At 35.6% G+C, this 23372-nt stretch overlaps 1 protein-coding gene across 14 annotated transcripts in view; it reads left to right on the top strand.

Moving 5' to 3' along the window:
• CEP78 (centrosomal protein 78) overlaps positions 1 to 21931 on the top strand; it is a 38719-nt gene extending 16788 nt beyond the window's left edge. For 2 of the 14 annotated variants that reach the window (XM_078349292.1, XM_017972725.4), the window contains 9 exons: positions 1013 to 1148; positions 2317 to 2362; positions 4301 to 4429; positions 12462 to 12539; positions 13726 to 13892; positions 14935 to 15106; positions 15412 to 15459; positions 15994 to 16255; positions 20049 to 21931. In XM_078349292.1, coding sequence (XP_078205418.1) covers positions 1013 to 1148; positions 2317 to 2362; positions 4301 to 4429; positions 12462 to 12539; positions 13726 to 13892; positions 14935 to 15106; positions 15412 to 15459; positions 15994 to 16255; positions 20049 to 20059 — 1049 coding nt within the window. In that variant the 3' untranslated portion in view covers positions 20060 to 21931. Of the gene's footprint in view, positions 1 to 1009; positions 1149 to 2316; positions 2363 to 4300; positions 4430 to 12461; positions 12540 to 13725; positions 13893 to 14934; positions 15107 to 15411; positions 15460 to 15993; positions 16619 to 20048 lie in introns of those variants that run through there. The other 12 variants (XM_078349317.1, XM_035304300.3, XM_078349306.1 and 9 more) reach the window with 8 other exon arrangements.
• Positions 21932 to 23372: the final 1441 nt, after the last annotated feature.

Raw genomic sequence — 23372 nt, 5'->3', positions numbered from 1 at the left:
ACTTTCTACACATACAAACAATGCACAGGAACATTTTTTGAGGATAATTATATTAAAAACAGCACACGATGAACAGAGCTCCTGTATATTTTAAGAGGTATATAAATTTGTCTAGAGAAATTCCATAGCACCATGTGGTGATGATTATCAGTAAGTTACACTGGGAAATATTTGTCCTGTATTACCACATACACGTTCTTGTAGATGCTGTTCTAATGCTGCTAAAGTAGATCTTACATAGTAAAATAGATTGGAAGGATAAATATAACTTTTAATAAGCCTGTATTCTTTGTTCTCAGTGATATCAGAAGCAATTCTATATTTAAATGTGAATTTTAATACATTATTTGTTTTAAATAAAATATTAATAGGTAGGTCTAGCTTTTGCTACCAAGTATTTTGTACTAAGATACTTACTGAAATATAGGATAAGACTTTATATTTCATTCTTTTATCGTTTAAACAAATGATAAAAGATGAGCACTGAAGGTCGACAGAGTTATAGGCAGGCAACATTGACTCACCACCCAGCTACCTTCAGTCTTACAACTTTGATAATTTTTTACATGATAAAATTAATCTTAGATTGAAATTTGGGGCCAATTCAGAAGGTTGTTTGGTAGGAGTCATGACTGTATCTATGTTCTGTCCTTGAGATTCAGGAATGCCAAAAATGTTCTGAGATTTAATAACTTAATATTTCTGCATGATGCATAATGAAATGTGTCACATATAATTTTTCATTCTTTGGGTTACATGCTTTCTTTACTTTTTCGTGCTCTGCATGTCTCATATATTCAGCTTTTATTTTAGTTTAAGTGATAACTTGTTACTATAGACATCTTATATTTTTAAAACATTACTGGCCCATGTAAAAAGATATTTACAAATTGATCCTGTTTTAATGGCCTTGGTGTCATTGTCAAGTGCACATTTGTATTCTTTTAAGAGTATGCACATGTGCTAATTAATCTGTAGACCTTTAGTGCATCTTGATTCTTTTCTCAAGTAGGATTGGCTACAAAGAAACCTGTAAGTAGTGGCAGAAAACACTCCCTTGGTAAAGAATATTACGCGCCCGCACCTCTACCACCTGGTGTGTCTGGTTTCTTGCCATGGCGTACTGCAGCACGTGCAAAAAGGAAGAGGTAGGGTATTTTTATTTCCTATCTTTTAGGATAAAAATGGGATTCAGAATTACTTATTTTGTCACTTCTATTATGTGAGAGTTCTCCACTTGTATCTGTAGGGTAAAAATGACTCATATATGGCTTCTGCCTCATGAATCCTTTAAGGAAGAAAACCAAAAAATGATTCTAATTAGAGTTTCAAGTGATTTAGTGTCACAACAAGCTGTATCCCTGTGGGAGTCCAGAGGAAACTCTATAGTTGTGCGGGTGAGAAAAGGTTTCATTTAAAGCACATACAGTTAAACCGAGCCCTATAGGACAGAAATAGGAATTTGGATATTTAAGAATGTGGGCATTGTAAAGCACAGGAAAGAGTTCAATGCAAAATGGACGGGAAGTGTTGATTACACTTAATCTAACTCAGCTAACTGGCCTAACTCATTTTAGTGAATCAAACCAGATATAACTAGTTTTAGCCAGTTACCTAGGAGATAGTTATTCATAGTAATTTTTATCAAAAAAGTTTTAAAAAATTATTGTACTATAATTTTAGGCTTAATAAATGAATTAGGATTACTATAAATTATTTTTAAATGACTGACTTTTAGTATTCAAGAAATTGGGGATTAATGATTGCTTAAGGAAACAAAGAGGATTGATTTTACCTAGTACTAGAAATAGGTACTATGTAAAATATCTGTTCAATTGCTTGGATTAAATTGAATATGTATAATTTTTATTAGGCAACTGATGACTACTTATTTCACAACTGGTAATGTGAATTATTATTGCATTAACTGTAATGCTGAAGCCCCAGTCTTTACACCTCCATTTATGTGGTTTTATATCTTCTTGAAATACTTATTAATTTCAAGTCCCATCTTGGTCACAAGGAGTTATAAATTAGAGAACAATTAACATCACCAGATAAAGAAGTTAGATTGGAAATCTGAACCATCCTAAACATAAGAACTAAATGCATCTTCAGAGACTTATCCCAAATCCATTCTGCTAAATTGTTCAATTTTTTCCATAGCAGAGCTTTGCAGGCCCTTATTTTGAGGTTATTTATTTCTATATAGTTACGTATGGATAGTGTACATAATACTAGCAAGTGTTATTACCTAGTATTAGCTGGTGGTGTATTTACATCAAAATATAACTTAATTTATCTATATCTCTTTAGGGGTTTCCCATTAATCAAAGCACGTGACATATATAATCAGTTGCAGGTACGTAGTTACCATATTTATAATATGTAGGGGGTTGGAATGGGAAGGGTGGAAGATCATTCTCTGTGCTCTTTATATTGAATAGAGTCTTACAAAAACATTGCCCTCCCTGAAGTAAATTCATTTAAAATTTTCTGGGATTTCCCAGTGCCACAGTATAGTCATGTGGATATGTCACACAATGAAGGCCTTGTGGTTTCATCTGTAGACAAGGAAGTCATTTCTCTGGGTCCACAAATCAGCTGTTGCCCCCAGTGAAACAAATTTGACCACTGTTTCTCACCCAACACATGGAGCTATCATTGTCAAGAATGTCCTTAAGTTTAAAAGAAATGTTTTTAGGGGGATACATATTATATATGTTTAAATTCTGGACTCTAAAGCCTGAAGCAACCAGTCCTAAAACCTCTGCTTTCTTGGAGCTTTTCTTCCTCCCTCGTCAGGATCAAACACATGTCATTCTGCATCATGGTGTTAGAGCAAGCCAATTCTATTAGAGTATCAGGTTCTCCTTTTCAGTTGTTTTTAGAGACTGTCATTTCTCCGTAAAAGAAAGCATTACTGAGATGAAGAAGCACCTGTGTGTCCATACTGCCTCTTGCATAGCCAAAAGTAGGGGCATGCATCTCATTCTACCATTTAGAATTTTCAGGTGCTTCAGGATTTATTGCTTGCAGTAGATACTGCATTCTTGTGACTTCTGTTCTATATAGTTTTGTATCCCAGCACTCTTCTTTTTGATCTGTAGACTTTTTTTTTTTTTGTACTTTGGGCTCTGGGGTACATGTGTACTTCCTGCATCTTGCAGGATTATTGCATAGGTGCATACATGCTATGGTGGTTTTCAGAAGTGGGCGAAGGATATGAACAGACACTTTTCAAAAGAATACATATATAGGCCGCCAAGAAACATATGAAAAAATACTTGTTGGTCATTAGAGAAATGCAAATCAAAACCACATTGAGATACCGTCTCACGCCAGTTAGAATGGTGATCATTAAAAAATCTGGAGACAACAGATGCTGGAGAGGATGTGGAGAAAAAGGAACATTTTACACTGTTGATAGGAGTGTAAATTAGTTCAACCATTATGGAAGACAGTGTGGCGATTCCTCAAGGATCTAGAAATAGAAATTCCATTTGATCTGTGGACTTTTTAGGGGATTGTGATGCAGTCAATTTTGAAATATTTGGAAACATCATATTGAACAACATTCTAGTAACATTGAAATTTGACAGAATTGCATTGTTATTTCACTAGTTTTGGCTTAAGAATGAGGAAAAGGTGAGGTTTTTGATGTGTAGTTTTAGTTGTGTGTATGTATTTGGTTAATTTTTTTTTTTAATTCTTGTTTTCATTTTGTAGAGACAGGGTCTTGCTATGCTTTCCAGACTGGTCTCAAACTCCTGACCTCAAGCATCCTCCTGCCTTGGCCTCCCATAGTGCTGGGATTACAGTCTATTCTAGTGTTTATTATTCACAGTTTAAATTATTCTTCCAATTCTTTATGAAGCCTCCACTGATGGATTTTTCTCCTAATAATTATACTTTCTTTAAGACTGTGTGTAGTGGTAGAGAAAAAATTTCTCATCTGCACTATAAAGTTGATCTGAGAAAAAAATGTTTATACTGCCTCCTTGCTGGGTTTATGTGAGAAGAATGTAATAAAATAATAGGGGTTCTTTTTGGAAAGATTTTATGAAAAAAGAAAATAATATGGGCAATTCCAATATTAATCATAAACCTTGTATAAGAGAATTCTGTCAGTGACATGGCAAGAATAGGTGTCTTTTTACTTTGTTATTGATTGTGTTAGGCTAAGGTGTAGTGATAGACATGTATAGCTTAACACTTCAGAAAGATCACTTTGATTAGATGTTCTTTATATTTGGTATTTGGTTTATATTATTATGCAATCTTGTCCTCTTTCTTTAAGCAACCAGGTTTTCCTGTGACTGTGACAGTAGAGAGTCCTTCATCCTCTGAAACTGAAGAAGTTGATGATTCCTCAGAGAGTGTTCATGAAGTGCCTGAGAAAACTAGCATAAAACAAGAAGCATTACAGGTACAAAGCTGTCACTTTAAAGATATGGAGAAGTTTATTTCAAACTGCAGTTAGTTTTGGTGAAAGCTTGATTGTGCACTGGACAGCTTGCATGGGATTTTCCCTTGCTTCTTTCTCATATCCCTTGAATGGTTCTTTATCATACAACAAGGTAAAAGGGAGGACGTCTGAACTCTAAGAAATAAAAATTGGAACATGTCATCAGTAATATATTTTTTTCCTTAGAATCATAGAATATTAGATTTAGGGAAGACCTTAATGATCATAAGATAAACTCAAAGAAATTAAGCACTGAATGAATGTACCCAGCTGATTCAGGACCCTTTGGGAGGTCTTATCTTTTTTGTGTATGCTAGGAAGTCCACAATTTATCAAAATAAATACAATTTTCTTTTAGTATGAAACTTACAAATATAGAAGGAATTATCCCTTTTCTATATACTTGTATTTAGCTTATAAACAACAGGAATTTATGTCTCACAGTTCTGGAGGCAGGGGAGTCTAAGATCAGGCAGATTTGGTGTCTGGTGAGGGCCTGCTTTGTGGTTCACAGATGGCTTCTCACCATGTCCTCACATGGTAGAAGGGCAGTTATCTTATTTTTATGTGACGATGGAAGTCACTTTTTGATTTTCAAAAAATGAAGACTGATTTTTATTTCTAAAATTAAAGTTAATGATAAGTAATTAGAGATTTTTTTAAGATAACTAATTACAAAAATAATAGAATATTGGAAAAATCTATAATCTAGAATTGTTCCTTTTATAAATGAGCACCTACAGTGTGTAGCACCTAAGTGGTTTATTACCAAGTTCCAGAGGAAAAACAAAATCCTAGAATGTCTAAGTCATGTTCATTATTGTTTTAAATGTGTTATATTTATTTTCTTCACCAGAGGATTAGGAAATTGTATTCTAAAAGTGATTGTAGCCATTGGGAAAGACCAAGAAGGTTAGGAAATATAACTTGGGAAGTTCTGATTCAAGATGCACTGAGAATTCTCTCAGCTCTTTTCTATTTTAAGAACCCCATGAAATGATGTTATCAAAATTTCTGAAATACGTAAGCCTACAGTAGTCAAGAGAATTGAAGAAATTTCAACGTAATTTTGAAATACAAAAGACAAATGGAAATGAGTATGAAACCGAAGCAGTAGAACAAAGGAAAACAGTCACCTAAAATATGCATAGGGAAGCCTACAGCTCAGAGGGAATCTAATCCCCACTGCAGAAATAGCTCCATACTCAGATATGCATATAGGAGGAAGGAAAGGAACCAGAAATGTGACTAACATAGAGGGAGCTCCTTGACAGTTTGTATATGGAAGAGTTGACTCCCAGCCTTACCTTCACTCTCCTAAAATGAGATCATTTGATTTTGAAAACCAGCAAAGTAACTGGGGAGAACGAGGGTAGATAGTGTGGATTTTGCACCCTAGAAAATGGTAGCTGAGGATATCCTGCCCTACTGGCTACCCACTTCTTCATACATAACAGAAGCTAGTCATCAGCTCCCAATGATCTTCTGCTCCCTTACTCTTAAATAGAAAACAACCTTGGTTCACCTGATAGTTTGAATAAAACTCACAACATGACAAGGAAAATAAAAGATGAAAGATATGTCCTGGTAGGACCAGAGCTAATTAAGAGGACAAAAATACTTTAAGAAAAAACCCTACTAAACATCTTTAGGTTTGTTAAGCACAAGATCAAAAGGTACAGTACTGTAAAACAGAATAGGGTGTTTTTTAAAAAGGAATAGCAGAAAGCAAGGGTAGTCTCTTGGAAATTATAATGGTTGAAATAAATTCATTAGGAATTAAGGAAATTTCTCATTAGCTAGAACAGAAAGGCAAGATTAGAAAATATTTGACAAAAATGATATGGTAGCGAGGTTGCATCTAGGAGGTCTAACGTTACTGTAAGAAAACTCAGAAGATAGAAAAAAATGGATGGAAGGAAATTACAAAACAAAAAAATCAAGAAAATTTGCCTTAGATAGATGCATATAAGTGGAGTCTTTATTGTGATATTTCAAGATACTGAGAAAAGAAAGAAATTCCTGAGAGAAAAATACCAGTCGCCTAAAAAACAATAAAAACCAGACTTTATCATAGTTCTTATCAGCTATCATGGATCCTGGAATTAGAAAGATACCTCCAATGTTTTAAAGGCAAATAATTGTAATAATTGTCAGCCTGGGGTTCCCCCTCCAGCCAAACTGTCAATCGTAAGTTGGGGCTGAATAGAATTTTTTTGACCTGTTCTGTACCTTTTCTTGTTATTTGAAAACGTAGTCCAGCAAAATTAGGGAATAAACCAAGAAGGAAGATAATAGGATATCAGGGATCAGTGGTTTCAATGCAGAGAGCACTGAGTCTGGATTTGAGAGGCTTCCATTGGTTGTGTGACTGCGAACTTAAAAAAACCTTGAAGCATATTACTATGTATTAGGCAGTGTTAGAAAGGAGGAGGAAAGAGAAGAAAAGAGGGAGGGAGAGAATCAAACTCCAGAGGAGGAGAAAGCTTTGTTGGCACAAACATAAAGCAAATTAAACTACTGAAGCAGGAGCAGTGAGAAACAAACCTCTTGAACACCGAACTGAGGAAGGAAGTGGCTTTTTGTTGGCTGGGAATTGGGGGGGCTACAGCTTCATTCACTGAGCTCCCTGAGAAGCAGCAGCTTTCCCTTTTTAAGGGCTCACAACTCTAAAGGGGGAGCAGAGGTGAAACTGTGTCATTGCCCATCAGCCAGGCAGCTGACCTCACAGTCTTTGGCTTTCATAGATTTGCTAATTTATATTTGGCACACACGAGAGGGAAAGAAGGGGAAGGGTTACAGGAGCTGAACAAAGACAGAAAATTACTTGGTGGCAGATGCAACTTAAGGGCAGGGGGTTTGGATTGTGCAAACAAGGAGGACGTGACCCAGTTCTGGGCTCTGGCCGGTAACAATAACGTTCTTTGCAACACTTTCCAGGCTTATAGATAGCTTAGATGTTGGGAATCGAAAAGGGAGTTATATTCCCAGTCCTTAGGCCTTATTATGGTCTGGTCAGTGATGTCAGCAAGCTGCTTGACCACAGATTCCGATTCTTTGATTTTTTTTTTTTTTTTTGAGACGGAGTTTCGCTCTCGTTACCCAGGCTGGAGTGCAATGGCGCGATCTCGGCTCACCACAACCTCCGCCTCCTGGGTGTTCAGGTAATTCGCCTGTCTCAGACTCCTGAGTAGCTGGGATTACAGGCACGCGCCACCATGCCCAGCTAATTTTTTGTATTTTAGTAGAGACTGGGTTTTACCATGTTGACCAGGATGGTTTCGATCTCTTGACCTTGTGATCCACCCGCCTCGGCCTCCCAATTCTTTGATATTTATTTCTTTTTACCCTCCTCATTCAGAGGAAGAAGGTGGAGGTCTGTGAGGAGAGAGATGAGGTGGGGGTCTCCCCTCTCACGACAGATTTTTGAGCTACCACTGATGTACAGAAGGGAAAAATCCACTTGAACTTGTCCACCCTTTTCAGTGGCACAGCAGTAGGTGACCACCTATCTAATTTATTGTACAAACCAGAACACTTTAATAGTGTGAGCAGGTGCTGTTAGCACTAACATCAAGACAAGGGTTGTAAACTGGAACAGTCCAGGGCAACTTAAGATATGTGGTTACTCTGTACAAGGGCTATGGTACTGAAACTGTTTAGAAAGCTGTGTAATCTGTTTGTATATGGAGAGACAATATAACTCTGCAGTAGGCAGTATTAATTTAATCATATTAATGGAAATACTGCCGTGGTCTGCAGCTTTGATTATCAATTTGCATATAATAGCAATAATAATAACTTGTATCAAATGTAGCACATATTTAACACTGTTCTAAGTGTTTTGCTTATATTAATTTATTTGATCCTCAGAATAACCTGTTTTAGGTGTTATTACTAGTCCTACTTTTCAGAAAAGAAGCTAAGACAAAGAAGGAACTTGACCGAGCTGTACTTAAATTTAGAGTTGGATCAGGGGTTTGAGCTTAAGCTTTCTGCCTGTTCTCTTAAACACTGATTTGTCTGTCCCTCAAAAAGTAGACAATTCTGCATATAGAACAGAATGTAAGTATTATTAACTTGAACAGTGTAAAAGCTAAATTTGGAAGGTGGACACAGGTGGAAAGAAGGGACAAAAGTATGTCCTTATTTTACAAAGCAGGGCATTGAGAGAGTTGAGATTTTTAAGTAATGTATATCACTAGAAGTTGATGAGATCGTGATCATTGGAAAAACTAACGGTGATACAACTTCATTGAGATTAGTGGCCATAAGTAAATAAATAAGTAAGAATGAACTGAACTCTTATTTAGTAAAGCAAGGAGTTAGTAAATGTCTAAAATTCAGTCATGTAATACTTAAACGTTATTTAGAAATAGGAAGAATTAAAAAGAATGGTTGATTTAAACCTCACAAAGAAAAGAAATCCAAGTAGCCCATAAATATGGAGAAGTTTTCAACCATATAGATAATAAGAGAAAAATGAACTGTAATCAGTATGAGATGTACACTCTTACCACATTGGCAAAAAATAAAATTTTATAGTGGAAGGTTATTGTAGACCTGGAGTGTAATAAGAATCTTTCACTCTACTTGTACCAGAAGTATAAGTCAGTAAACTTACTTTAGAAGGCATTTAGCATTGCCTATCAATTGAAAGTTTGTAAATATCTTATGACTCAAAAAGCCATGTGAGGGTACATGCACCAGAAAAACAGGTACAATGGGGTCCACGTGCATTATTTGTAAAAGCCCAACCTGAAAACAACCCAAATGTCCATTAATATTTAAAAATTAGATTGTACAGTGAGAAAACTATAGAAGTAATAAAATTGAATGAACAAGAGATACAGGCAACAGCAGATGAGTTTTAAGAACAATGTTGAAAGAAAAATAAGATATAGAAGTCTGCATTCACTATGATTGCCTTTACATAAAGTTAGAAGTAGGCAAAACTAGATTGTTAGGGATGTGTGCATATAAAGGAGATAATTATTAGGAAAATGAGGATGGGGTTTACTTCTGGGAGGAGAGGAGCTTGTGATGAGTAGAAGATATGGGGGATTTCAGAGATGCTGGCTGGTTGTACTTTCAAACTTGGGTATATGGTTACATGAGTGTTCCTGGATAGTGTGTTCTGTGCACTTTTCAATATGTGAAGCATATTTTGCACTTAAAAACCTGCTTAAAGAAATGCCTCTGGGAAGCTGGATATGTGAGTGAGGAGGAGATGATTAATTTTCATTTTAAGCTCTTCTCTACTAATTCCATTTGTATGTTTATTCATTTTGCATTGACTGAACATATTCTGTATGCCAAGCACTCTTCTCAGTTTTATATGTGTGTTACTTTACTCCTTTCAAGGGCCCTATGATAAATGAATTTATCTCCATTTTATAGAAGAGGAAATTAAGGCCTAGGGTTACTAACTTACCAAGGTTATACAGCTGATAGGAAGGGCCAGAACTGCCTCAGAGAGTCTGAATTTCCAAAAAAATAACCTAAAAGAGAAATGTACATTACTAATTAGTAAGCAAAGAAATGCACATTTAAAGAAGACAGTAAGCTTTTATCTATTAGAGGAAAACACATATTCGGTTTCACACACACACACATAAATCTTATATTGGCAGGGATTTTCTTTATTCAGCAATTATTTATTGGTTGTCTGTTTTGTGGTTGGCACAGATGCTGGGGATAAACACTGATTAAAATATACTCCCTTCTCTCAAATATCTTGCACTTATTTAAATGGGAAGATAAGCCAACAATTAGAGTAGAGATGATATATCCAAGTGATAGACTCTTTCATTGCCCATAGCGGTATAAAATCTTAGAAATCTTTTGGAAAGCAATTTGGATGTAGGTATCACAGAGCCTTAAAAATGTTTATTTGCCTAGACCTAAAATTGGTTTTTTATTAATTTATTACAGGAAAGTTATTCTAAATATGGGAGAACAAAGCCTTCATACTTAAAAATGTTTTTTTTATCTTAATGTTGAAAAGTTGGAAACAGTCTGGTTAGCCATAAAGGAATGATTACATGAATCAATAAGCGGGCTCAGTGGAATATTTTGTAGCCCACTACAAAAGTCAAAGTTATGAGCTCTCTTATCAGATGAGAAATAATTGATTCAATGTTAAGTGGAAGAATGTCTAGCATAAAATTTGATATAAAGTCACCCCTCAGTATACTCAGTTTATTCCATGACCCCATTCTCCAGCATATACCCAAATCCATGCACACATGCTCAGATCGCACAGTTGGCCTATATAGAACCAGCATGCATAAAAAGCCAGTCCTTTTTATGAGGTTCTACATCAGAAAACACTATTTTTTATTTGCATTTGGTTGAAAAAAATCTGCATATAATGGGTCTGTACACTTCAAGCTTCTGATGTTTAAGTGTACAGGATAAAATTTGATATTTCTGGGGCTGCGCTCCAGAAAAAAATCAACTTGTCCAAGTACAGAAGGGAAGAAGGGAGCAGCTGTCAGGAGGGAAAGTTACTACAAAACTTTGCTGTTAGTCATTTTTAAGTAGTGGAATGTTAAGTGATTTTACTTTCTAATTGTTTTGTTTCATATTTCCTTATTTTCTTTAAGGAGTGTGAATTACTCTTTAAAGGAGTAATGAGGAGAGCACTTTCATAAAAATGTAACATTATGTTCTCACTTCCTCCACTAGAGGGAGAAAAAATTTCATGTAATTGTGCTTTGGTGTGATTTTTTTAGAACCAGTTAGGAATGGAGGATTTTAGTCTTTCTCCAATTGTGATAAGTTTTTTGCTTGTTTGCATGTTTGCTTAGAACTTCTTTGATAACTTTCTAAATATTAAAACCAGTATGTAAATAGTAAGTAGAGGAATTTTGCAATTTCTTTTTCCTTTTTCCCATAAAAGCTTGGTTGGCTTTAACTGATAATGAAACATGAAAGAATTTGTAGTTATTAGGGAATTTACTGATTTTTCAAACATGTGTTCTGAGTATGAAAATATACGCCCTTTGAGAAAATGTTTGAAAATTGTGAAAAACATTGAGGGAAATAAAAACCACCTCTGCATGATACACACACCTGGATATTTTGTAATTTGCCCTTTTATCTTAAAAAGGTATCAAAATATTTTGTCACATCATTGAATGCTCTTCCGTATCAGAGAATCTTACTTAGCTTATGGACCATCTTCTAAAAAAGTGGCCATTCACTAACTCTGGTTAAGACCCATATCATTGTTTTTAGTGGCTTCATAGAGCATTTCATCATATGGATGTCCTATTTTTTTAACCAATCACAATTTGGAGGCTTTTGGCTTCTAGGGATTCGTTATAAATAGTCCTGTGACATTATGTTGGTAGACAAATCTTTGTCCACATGTTTAATGATTTCCTTAGGGTAAATTCCCAGACACAGAATTGGTAGTATTTACTAAAGATTACTCCAGAAAGCGGTACCAGTTTCCTTTACTAATGTAAGTATATAGGAGAGTTCCTTCCCTCAACAGTCTGGAGGGAATTGGAGAATCTCCCTCATGTCTAATTCCTTTTATACTTCAGTCTTTATCAAAAAGAGCCCTGTCCCTTTTAATTGGTTACTTGATTTTTAATTTGCTGTTACATAATTCAGGTGTGTTCAATGTGTTAATAGGGCTTTCTATTATAAGGGATCCACAAATGAGAATAGAATTTATTTTTCATCGCCTTAATTTTTATTTCTGACTCAATAAATATATGCATGCCTTCTATAGTGAGCTGTCACAAATTTATTTTGGAAAGAGTGGGATTTAAATAAATCTGTAATGTGAGAATTTGATATGTTTTTGGTAATTAATTTCCCTAGTATGGTATGATATTATACAAGCAGTAGGCTATAATCCTGATATCTGAATTCACTTCTGCCTCTGTCCCTAAACACTTGGTGAGATCAACAGCTTGAAGAGTTTTGGGGATCATATTGGGAATTAATTATAATATTTACTTTATTACTTCACTAGGAAAAACTGGAGGAGTGCTTAAAGCAGTTAAAGGAGGAAAGAGTGATAAGGCTTAAGGCTGATAAACGAGTCAGTGAGGTAAATTAAATTTTCTTACCTTTTGAGAGCTTTTTGTTTTGGTTTTGGTTTAACTTTAAGCCATACATACACACACTTTATGAACTTTAAAATGAGAAAATATAGTATATTGCAAATTGGTCACACTATGTTAATGTTTCTTTTTACTTATATTTGATGATCGTATGATCTATCTTCCAAAAAGCATGTTTTTAAAAATGTCAAAATTGGAGTTTGTTGTCTTTTCCTGTGCTTTTATGTGACTGGAACTTATTTTCTGTTCATGATGCTTCAATTCAAGAATGCATATATTAGGCTTATACTGTATATACAATTATGTAAAAGATGAGGTTGAGACTACCTACGGAGGGTAAATTAGGAAAATGAATAAATAAGATGAAAGATAATGGAAAACTGGTAAGAATACAGTGAAAGATAAAAATCTGTACCATGAGGACTAAATTAGGTGAATGTGCATAAGAGCAGGGGATAAGCTAGAAAGTTCTATATAACTATAATTTATTATTACAAAGTAAGTTTAAGGAGGAATTTTTGGAAGTGTTGCATTGGATTGGAAGACACGTAATCATTCAGCAAAGGTTGAAGACCTGATGGTATAAGGCAAAAGGTAGATTGTGAACACGTGGCCTTTCAGAGAAATACTAGAGTTAGATTTCTGTATAGTATTAAATAGATCATAAAGGTGGATGGTGTGCAGGAGAGTACATGTTTTCAAGAAGCAAAGGGGGAATATTGGTAATTGTGCAGTTAGTAAATTGGGTATGATTTGAGACTTTTAAATTTATATATTAAGTATCTTCGTGGCAAAAATTAGTCCTTAACAGCCAAATTGTAATATGCTTACTCTATATTTCATTGTCTAATTTAAAGGAAACCTTAAATAGCTATTTTTAAATATAGAATAATTCAGGTATGAATTTAACCTGTTAGAAATGTGATCTTTTGAAATATCATTAATTAAGTAATGTTTATGTTATTTATGTAGGAAGTTTTGTCAAGTGTCTCCAGGTTTTGATTGTTATGTAATATGGTCTGTCTTTACAGAGAGATCATATTACATAACAGAGAGAGTTAGATTAATTGCAAATTAATTACATTTTTTAAATGTTTTATTTTAGTTTCATAAAAACTATTTTGGCGATAATGAGAGAAAATCATGTCATACATTTTCAATCTTCTTTTACAGCTGGAACATGAAAATGCCCAGTTAAGAAATATAAATTTCTCTTTGTCTGAAGCCCTTCATGCACAATCATTGACAAATATGATCCTGGATGATGAAGGTGTTTTGGGCAGCATCGAGAATTCTTTTCAGAAGTTTCATGCTTTCTTGGATCTCCTTAAAGATGCTGGGTTAGTTAATTTCTCCCTGTGACATTCTTCCCTCCATGACTTCAGTGGTAGTTTGCTGAGGAAATTGAGCAATTTTTATAGCTTCCTTAAGTTATATTTACTGTGTAATTATAAGTAATACACTTGATTTTTTTAAATGTGGAATTAATTTTTAAAGAAATGCAAAATGACACACCTGCCTCGGTTGAGGGCCCAATATGAAAGAGTAAACCTATTTGGCTTGGTGGTCTGTACCTGTAATCCCAGCTACTTAGGAGACTGAGGCAGGAGGATCACTTGAATCCAGGAATTCAAGGCTAGCCTGAACAACATAGCAAGACCCCATCTCTTAACAAGAAAAAATGAGTAACCTGTAGATAGAGTAACTGGTAGGTGTAATTCTTGTTAAAGACTAAATTGAAGGTAGTTTTAATTGAAAACATTCAGGAATTTATAGGAATTTTTCTTTTATTCACTTTGCTTGTTAAGTAAGTTCGAATTAAAATTGTCTTAGACATTACAATTGTTATTAATCTACAGGGTAGATAGAGATATAGATCAGTGGTCCTCAATCAAGAATGATTTTGCTGAAAGAAGATACTAAAAGAGAGAGTTCCATATAGATAGTTGACGGAGTTATGATTTATAGGTAAACAGTTTGGTAAGGGAAGGAACAAACTTATTCTTGAGAACTGGAGGAAAGGTGGTAGTGTGGGGATGAAGGTGAGAGGCACTAGGTATGTGGTGGAAATTGCAGCTTTTACCGAGACAGTATATAAAATAGGTTGGGAATAAGTAAGGGAAATGAAGTCAAGAGGTATCTACTACATTGCTGGGGGAAGAGACAGTGTTTAAAGGATTGGATGATCTGATATGGTTTGTCCCAAAGCACCAAATGTGGGAAGGTCTGAGAAATTGGGAGGGTTGGGGGTGTGGTCTGGAGTAGGACAATGGGTTTTAAGATTTTAGAAGTATTTCATGTTTGTAGATTCGGAGAAATGTAAGCTGTCCTTGTGTGATTCTAGTAATCCTTGCCTTTTACTCCGTTTCTTCTCTTGACCAGGCTTGGGCAGCTTGCCACAATGGCTGGGATAGATCAGTCAGATTTTCAATTACTAGGTCATCCCCAGATGAATTCTACTGTTAGTAATCCACCTAAAGAAGAAAAGAAGACACATGAAGAAGAAAAACCAGAACCAAAGCAGAATGCCCTAGGGCAAATGCAAAATATCCAGGTAGGTGAATAGAACAGAACTTAATGATTCTACAAGTGATTAGCAAAGAGGGAATTACTAAGTCAGAGAGAAAAGAATAAGTAATCTGTTCACATGCTTGGGGACCAGAAGCATCTTTGGGGTCCTTTCCAAGACAGATTAGTAAGTTTGTGCCCATTTCATCATATTATATTGTAAATAAGAAATAAGAAAGTTGTTTCAAAATTTTATGATTTAAAGCAGACTATCCTCAGTGGAGAAATGAAAGAGAAAATATTTTAAATTTTAAATTTTGTAAATGTCTATTCTATTCATATTTCATTTAGGTTTCTATTTGTATGCAGTCAGCTTACAATGAAGGAACACTAATGAAGGTACAAGTACTGATATAGATAATATTTCAAAATAAGTAATCCATATGTAACCAACAGGCAATATATTATAGGCATCATTTAGCTATGGGAATGGGATGGGAAAACCTGTCTGCCACAGGAATCCCCTGCTGCTTTTCCTCTGGCCTTACATGGAGCCCCCATCTCCCATCTCAGCCAGTCTCAGACTGGTCTTGGCAACTGATGACTTGAAAACTCAAGTCTACTTACAAACTGGATACTGCTTACATGTGTATGGAGGATAGGAAAGAAATTAATTTTCTTCTAGAATGAGGTTTTATTTTTTTTAATGAGGGAGAGAGAAATGAGTAATAATTACAAAAATACAAAAGTCTGAAAATGTGCTGGACCTACCGCTGGATATAGCTAAGTTGGCAATCACTTGGCAAGATATAATTAAGGGAAAAATGACCTGGAAATCTTCTAAGGTCACAGAATAACACTGACGTTTTAAACTCAACTTTTTAATGCATGGCTTTATTCGTCACTAAATTTTTGTTTTGTTTTTCCTTCTAGTTTCAGAAAATTACAGGTGATGCTAGAATTCCTTTGCCTCTTGACTCCTTCCCTGTTCCAGTTTCTACTCCAGAGGACTTAGTAACTTCCAAAGACAACCTGGGAGTCCCAGCCACTGAGCAGCAGCAGGAGTCTTTTGAAGGATTCATTGCTAGAATGTGTTCTCCTTTAGCAGATGCAACTTCTGGAACTGGAAATCAAAGAAAAGAAGAGGAGTTGTCCAGAAATAGCAGATCTTCTTCAGAGAAAAAGACTAAAACAGGTGAATATACCAAAATACACTCTGGTAAGAAACACCCTGGAAAGGACCTGCATTCCTACTCTGACTCTTCTGAAAACCGGAAAGGCAAAGGAATTGGGGAAACTGGTTCTTTGGTTAATGAACCAAGTAAAAGTGGGTCTTTGAAAAAATATGTTTCTGTCAAGAAAGAACGTAAAATAGTGACTGTATCATCCAAGACAAATAAAAGTAAACCCAGTCCACTAGAACATTCTGGAAGTGATACTCTTGGATCTGATTTTGAATTTCAAGAAAGCATCCATTCTCTATCACAGCTGATATATGACTAACTATTTGAAATTATGTTTTTGCCTTTAAATTTTAATAAATTTTCTTATGTTTTTATTATGGCATATGGTGTCTTAAAATATAGGATTGGAAGCCATTAAAGGAGGATTTCTCTATACTTCTTATTTTAATGAAACTTTTAGTCTATTTTTCCCTTTAATAGTTTACAGCATTCATTCATCAAGTGTTTACTGAGGGCCTAGTATGTACAATACCATTCTGGGTGCTATGGCTTTCAGCAGTGAACAAAACAAAACCTTTACTCTCAAGGAGCTAATACTCTCTGGAGGGAGAAAACAGAAGACAACAAAGCACAGTACAATGACTAGAAAAGGATAGGAGTGAGTAAATGGAATAATTGTACTATTTGGTTGAATGTGGAAATAAATATATATCACATGGCCAGAAGCCATTGACATATTTGAATATATAACTAGAGCAGCAAACATATCTAGATGCTTACCCATGTTCATGGATTACAGCAACCCTATAAGATAGGGGACTATATTAATATTATATGCCCATTTTATAGATAAGGAGTCTGAGGAGACAGCCTCTGTGAATTTCTCAAAATTGTACAGCTGTAAATATGTGGTAGGGCTGGGATCTGAACCAGAACTCATGCTTTAATCAGCTATCCTGTTTCTCTGTTAAGAGAGGAACCACTTAAGGAAGATTCTGAGAAAAAAGCCAATGAACACCATAAGTAGATAAGAATGGGGCTATCAAGAAAGCACACCTGGGTCGAATTTTTTAAAGGCAGAGTTAGAGTATGAACATACATCTTTGGAGCAAGTATCCCTTCCTGGAATAACATGCATATAGATTAGACCTTTCCTACAACCAGACTGTGACTTGAGAGATGAGATGAGATGAGAGAGAAGCTGGAGTGTCAGATTCCTTCTGGATGGTCTTGCCTGATTGTTATCAAAAGGGCTACTACAATACTACTGAGTTCATTAATCATGGATTGACTGTTAGGGAATGAAACAATGAACAAGATGTAATCTTGACCCTTTAACAGTCTAGTGAAGGGGAGACACACAAGCAGATGTTGTAATATGATGGTGGGAAGGCTGAGGGAGTTTAGTCAGTGTTTGGGGAAGAAGGAGGAGAACCATGGGGCCAAGAAAGGTCAACTAAAGAGACCAAAGGTCATGTTAATTCCTAAGCTGAGTCTTAAAGAATGAGTTAGAGGCTCATGGATAAGGAGGTAAAGGGGAAGGATACTCAGGGCAGAGGGAATAGCATAAGCAGAAGTACAGAGCCATGAATGGGAGTTATGTGTGTTTTAGGAACCACAAACACAAGTAGTTGAGAGTTACCAAAACGTCATCAGGCACTGGCAGATGTCACTAAAGGAGGCAGCTAGGGGAATGAGATGGGCTCTTACAGTCCACATTGCATGGAACTGGTTCTTTTTTTTTCAGTAAATAGTGAGCTAGTAAAGAATGGAAATTATGTGCTTAGGCTTGCATTTTAGATCATTAGCTTTAGGCTGATACATTAAAGAAGTATGGAGATCACATTCTTCTGAAGAGTGTTTGCCTTTGATTTTTAAACAGGACTTATCTTCCCACTTTCTCTCCTATGCTACTGAAATAAATTTTAGACTAAACATAAGGAGACCCTGCATAAATAGAATTAGGCAGGTTTCTTTACAGTAGTACTTCTCAGGGGTGCTAGAGGCTAGTGTTCATTCTGAGTCTTCAGGACAGGTATATATATGGTATGCAGACATTCTCAAATATACTTGATTATAGAATCCTTTTTTAATAGGAATGCCTAACTGGTGCCACGAAATGCCGATTTGGTAACTGATGACTTAGCAAGACAAGAAAGGGATCTAAAATAAGGTATAGATGAAGGGAGGGAATAAGTTTTAATCTAATTTAGGCAATTAAATAAGATTTGGTTATGGGAAGGAAAAAAGAGGCAGAGGGTGGATCTGTGTTTCCATGACTAAGGTTGGGTGGTGGTATCAGTGAGGCTGGGAATGTGGGAGAAAGAACTGCTTTGGAAAGAAGAGTTTAGTTTGGGACAGGCTGAATTTTACAGCACCTGTAGATTTCAGGAGGAAGTGACCGGTAGATGATTGGATGTGCATGTGAAGACATGAAAATAAAGAATTTGAAAGTCATCAGCACATATAAGCAGTAGTTAAAATCATAACGTTGATGAGAACACAGAATTGTGGAGACTGTCAAGGTTTAAGTGATAAGCAAAAAAGGATTCTGAGAAAGAGACAGTGAAAAGAGTGTCAGGAAGAAAGAAGCAGAATACAGAGAATAAGTGTCCTCAGGATTTTGGCAATTTGGTCCCAGGTAACCTTAATGAGAGCAGTTCACTGAATTGGTTGATAAAAATGCCAGATTGCAGTAAATTGAGGGGCAGGAATGCCCTGAGGGGAGATTGAAGACTGGGTAGAGGCTACTCTTTGAAGGAGTTTGGATGATAAGAAGAAATGAAGTTAGCTGAGGAGGAATTTTTTAGAGTAAGAAGGACTTAAATGTTGGTAAGGTGAAAGGAAGGAACCAATTAAAGAAGGAGAGGCTCATTTATGCAGCAGGATTTCAGACAAGGAGGGAGCATGAGATACTTGTTCTTAAGACTGAAAGAAACAGATCTGAACAGATGGGAGTGTACATGTTTGATTTCTCAATGAACTTGAGATGGCTCCCATACATGTAGTGCAAAATGGTTAGATAAGTAACTTAGAGAATCTGGGAAAGAAATATAGATTAAAAAAATAAAATCAGGGATGGGGGTCATATTGTAAAAAATTTAAAAGTTATTGTAGAGTTAGGGGATCCTGGGAAGTGTGGACAGAGACAAAGATGGGAAGAGTTAGAAGTTAAATGAGCTTTTACCTGAGAACCCCAGTTTTCTTTACGGATTTTTAAAAGACATACACACATACACATAATTATAGTTTTAAATTTCTTCCATATTTTACAAATATTTTATCAAACATTTAAAACCATACCACTGGAATTATAAATGTGGATATTTTGCTGCTAAATATGTACAATTTTAGCCCTCTAAGTGATTGTTAAACTTTCAATATACCTGAAATAATATCATTTAATTTTGAAATACAGTATTTTCATTTGATTGAGAGAAAGATGCAAGCATGTATTATGCACTTTTACTTAGCAGAACATATACCATCTATGCAAACAGGGCTTTTTAAAGAAAATATCAGATGTGATAATAGCAAAGAGCTTGTCATCCTGCCTTAAATCCATACATAATTACTAGCGGTCAAAAAATCACTCTTGCTTACCCATCCAGTTCTATGTCCAACAATGAGTTAGTCTAATTTCTAATGGGTTTTTACAGAATCTCTAATCTCAAGACAGTAACACTTGATTTTCAGAGGATCAGCAAGATAGGAGATGATTGGGTTTTTTTGGAAAATTCTGATTAAAAGCTACATGTTAGAACATTAACATGGATGACTGAACACATTCTTTTACTCTTCTAGAATCCCTTTGAAATGACTGGAGAAATATTAAAAATGATAGCAGAGTTGGAAAACCAGAAATTGAACAATGTGGAATTTCTGGAAGATTAAAAGCAGGTATTTGAAGTACCAGTTAATTAAAGGTAGAACAGCTAAGCCATTGCACTCATCTTTGGAGCATCTGATTCTGGAGTTTACCACCAGGCTAAGAAAGCAGCTGTCTAAAGTGGGAGCTCTGACCCAGGAAAGCTGGGATTGGAGAATAAGGAAATTATCCAAAATGGCTACAAGGAGGAACTGAAGTTAAGCTGCCCACATGATCTCTCTCTGACTACGGTGACCTGCCACTTCCGTTTATAATCACCGTGTAAGTGCCTGTAATCATTTGTGTTCATTGAAAGTGAACCAGAATTCCCATTTGGATGAAAAAACAACACTTCAAACTTTAATCTTAGGCCCTCATTTATAAATATGGGCAGCCAAGAATCATCAAATTTGAAGAAAACCAGTAACATTAAAGGCATAAAATTAAAACAACCTGTTCAAGAAGATAGTTACTAGAAGAAACATGAAAATTTTAAATGAATGAATCAAAATCTTTAGCAATTCATAAAGATACTGTGTCCTTAAAGACTAGGATGCTATGAAAAATAAATATTTAGAGTTTCTGGAAATTAAAAATATGATCACAAAACTGAAACAGTCAGAAGGTGGACTGCATTGCAGAATGGATTCAGTCGAAGCTTAAATTATTGAAATGGAAGATATTAATTGGAAGATGTTTCATCAGCAACTAAATTACTTAGAAATCTTTCTCAGAGTAACTAAACAAAACGAACAATGAATCCATTAGTGGTTTTTTTTGGTTTTTTTTTTTTAGTCAAGGTCTCATGTTGCCCAGGTTGGGGTGTGGCAGTGGGATAACAACTCATTGTAACCACAATCATTGGGCTTAAATGATCCTCCCAGCTCAGCCTCCTAAGTAGCCAAAACGCACCACCAGGCCTGGCTAGGTTTTAAAAATTATTGTAGAGATGGGCTCTTTGTTAGGCTAGATTTGAACTCCTGGTCTCAAGTGATTCTCCCACCTTGGCCTCCCAGAGTGCTGGGACTACAGACCTGAGCCACTGTGCCCGGCCCAGTGAAAGATGTTTAAATCAAATAAACTGATAAAGATATGAGGCAAACTACTTTGGCTTTGTGACCTGCAAATCCCCTTTATAATCACTAGAGTTGCCTGCAATCAGAAAGCGTCTAAATAAATACTAATGAACATATGAAAACAAAGTCCAGCTAAAATTCTAGGTTTTAACATGAATGGAGGCAGGGCAGGACAGAAAGTGAAAGCTTGTCCCAGATCTTGTCTTATTCAAGGGAAGGATATAGGTAGTGTTTGATTCTAGGTGTTGATTGAAAAAATATATTAAAATATATATAAAGTTAAGGGTATGTTAGTAAGGATAGGTTAGGTGATGATGCATTAACAGCTCCCAAATTTTAATTACTTTCAACAACATAGGTTTACTTGTGCCCATGCAATTTGCCTTTGGCAGATTGGCTAGAGGCCCCTATTGAATACCACTCTCAATCTGGGAGTGAGGCTGGTGGAATGTCACTATTTGGAACATTGCTGGTTGCAGTGTCCAAGGAAAGAAAGACTGTGATGCAGCATATATTGTGACTTAAAGCTTTTGTCTAGAGGTGACATGTCACTTCACATTTATTTGATCAAAAAAAGTCACATGGCTATGCCTGTGTTCAACAGAGCAGGGAAGTGCATAATTGCCATTTGCCATGAGACAAGAGGGAAGCAAATATATATCAACGACTTTAACAGCTACAAAACTACCTGGGAACAGGGAATGGAATTTTTAGATCCAACAAGACAGGAAAGAAAAAAGAAACAAGCTACATAGAAATTTGTAAAATCCATAATATAGCAAGATCAAGTTATTTCCTCATAATAAGCACGAACAGGTTAAATTCTGGAATCCCTAGGCTTGAGTAAAAACACGAAATCCCATTTTGCTATTTGCAAAATCTAAAACACTGTCATAGATTATGAAGAGATGAAAAAAAATATACCAGGCAAATGGTAAAGAGTAAACGTGGCTGTGTTAACTTCAGACTAAATAGAACTCAAGGTGAAAATCAGTAAACGGGACAAAGATTCTTTTGGCTGATACGTACCGTGTTGCAGAAGATTTTTAAAATATATCTGCAATTTGATATGCTGATAAATATGCAGAGCAACTGGAGTTCCTCACAGCTAGAAGGAATGTAAAATGACTCAGTCACTCAAAACAGGCAGTTTCTTTAAATGCTAACATACACATACCATATGACCCTGGGTATTTAGAGATGAAAACTTATGTTCACACAAAACCTATGCATGGATATTTATAGCAGCTCCATAGTCACCAAGATGTCTTCCAACAGGTGACTGGATAGAGATGCATCTATATTACGGCATACATGTCACAATTTGGATGAATCTCAACATCCTATGCTGAGTGAAAAAGCCAGTCTCAGAAGGCTACATTCTGTATGATTCCGTTCATATGACATTCTTGAAAAGACAAAACTATAGTGACAGAACAGATTGGTGGTTGCCAAGTGTTGGGGTTGAGGGGAGTTGATTACAAAGAGGCCGTGAGAAGGAGGGTTTTTTTTTGTTTTTTTTGGTGATAAACCTTTTTGTATTCTGAATATGGTGGTAAGTAACATGAGTCTCTATGTTCAAATTTATAGAACTGCACACTTTCAAAAAAATCAGTTTTACTGTATAATATTAGAGCTGAAAAAAACTCAGACCCCTCTTGCCCGTTAGTAGACCAAGATATGAAAGATACCGTCGAACTTAAATAATTTTGTATCCGTCATGAATACAAAGCGTATTCTCTTGGAAAACCAATGGAACATTCATATAAATGATTCATATGAAGGAAAAAAACCTTGCAAAATTCAAAGATCATACAGATCATGTGTTCTTTGTATAATGTAATAATAATAACAAAGGGGCTGTCCACTTGGAAACTTTCAAGTGATCTTCTAAATAACTCAATTAAAGGAGAAATTCAAACAAATTGCAAACTGCTTAGAATTAATAAAAAATACTTCTCTAAAGCTGAGGAATTCTACCCAAATAGGTGTTAGAGGAAATTTTATAGAATTTGATTTACTTCCCAGAAAGAAGATAAAAGAGATGAATTAAAAGTTTAAAACTAAGGAAAAGATAAACCAGGCATGGTGACTCACACCTGGAGTCCCAGCTCTTTGGGAGGCCGAGGCAGGTAGATCACCTGAGGTTGGGAGTTTGAGACCAGCTTGACCAACATGGAGAAA

This window comes from Callithrix jacchus, chromosome 1 (genome assembly GCF_049354715.1).
Source record: "Callithrix jacchus isolate 240 chromosome 1, calJac240_pri, whole genome shotgun sequence".
Taxonomy (NCBI): domain Eukaryota; kingdom Metazoa; phylum Chordata; class Mammalia; order Primates; family Cebidae; genus Callithrix; species Callithrix jacchus.
Note: the sequence above shows the minus strand (reverse complement) of the source record. Positions and strands in the feature narration are given on the sequence as shown.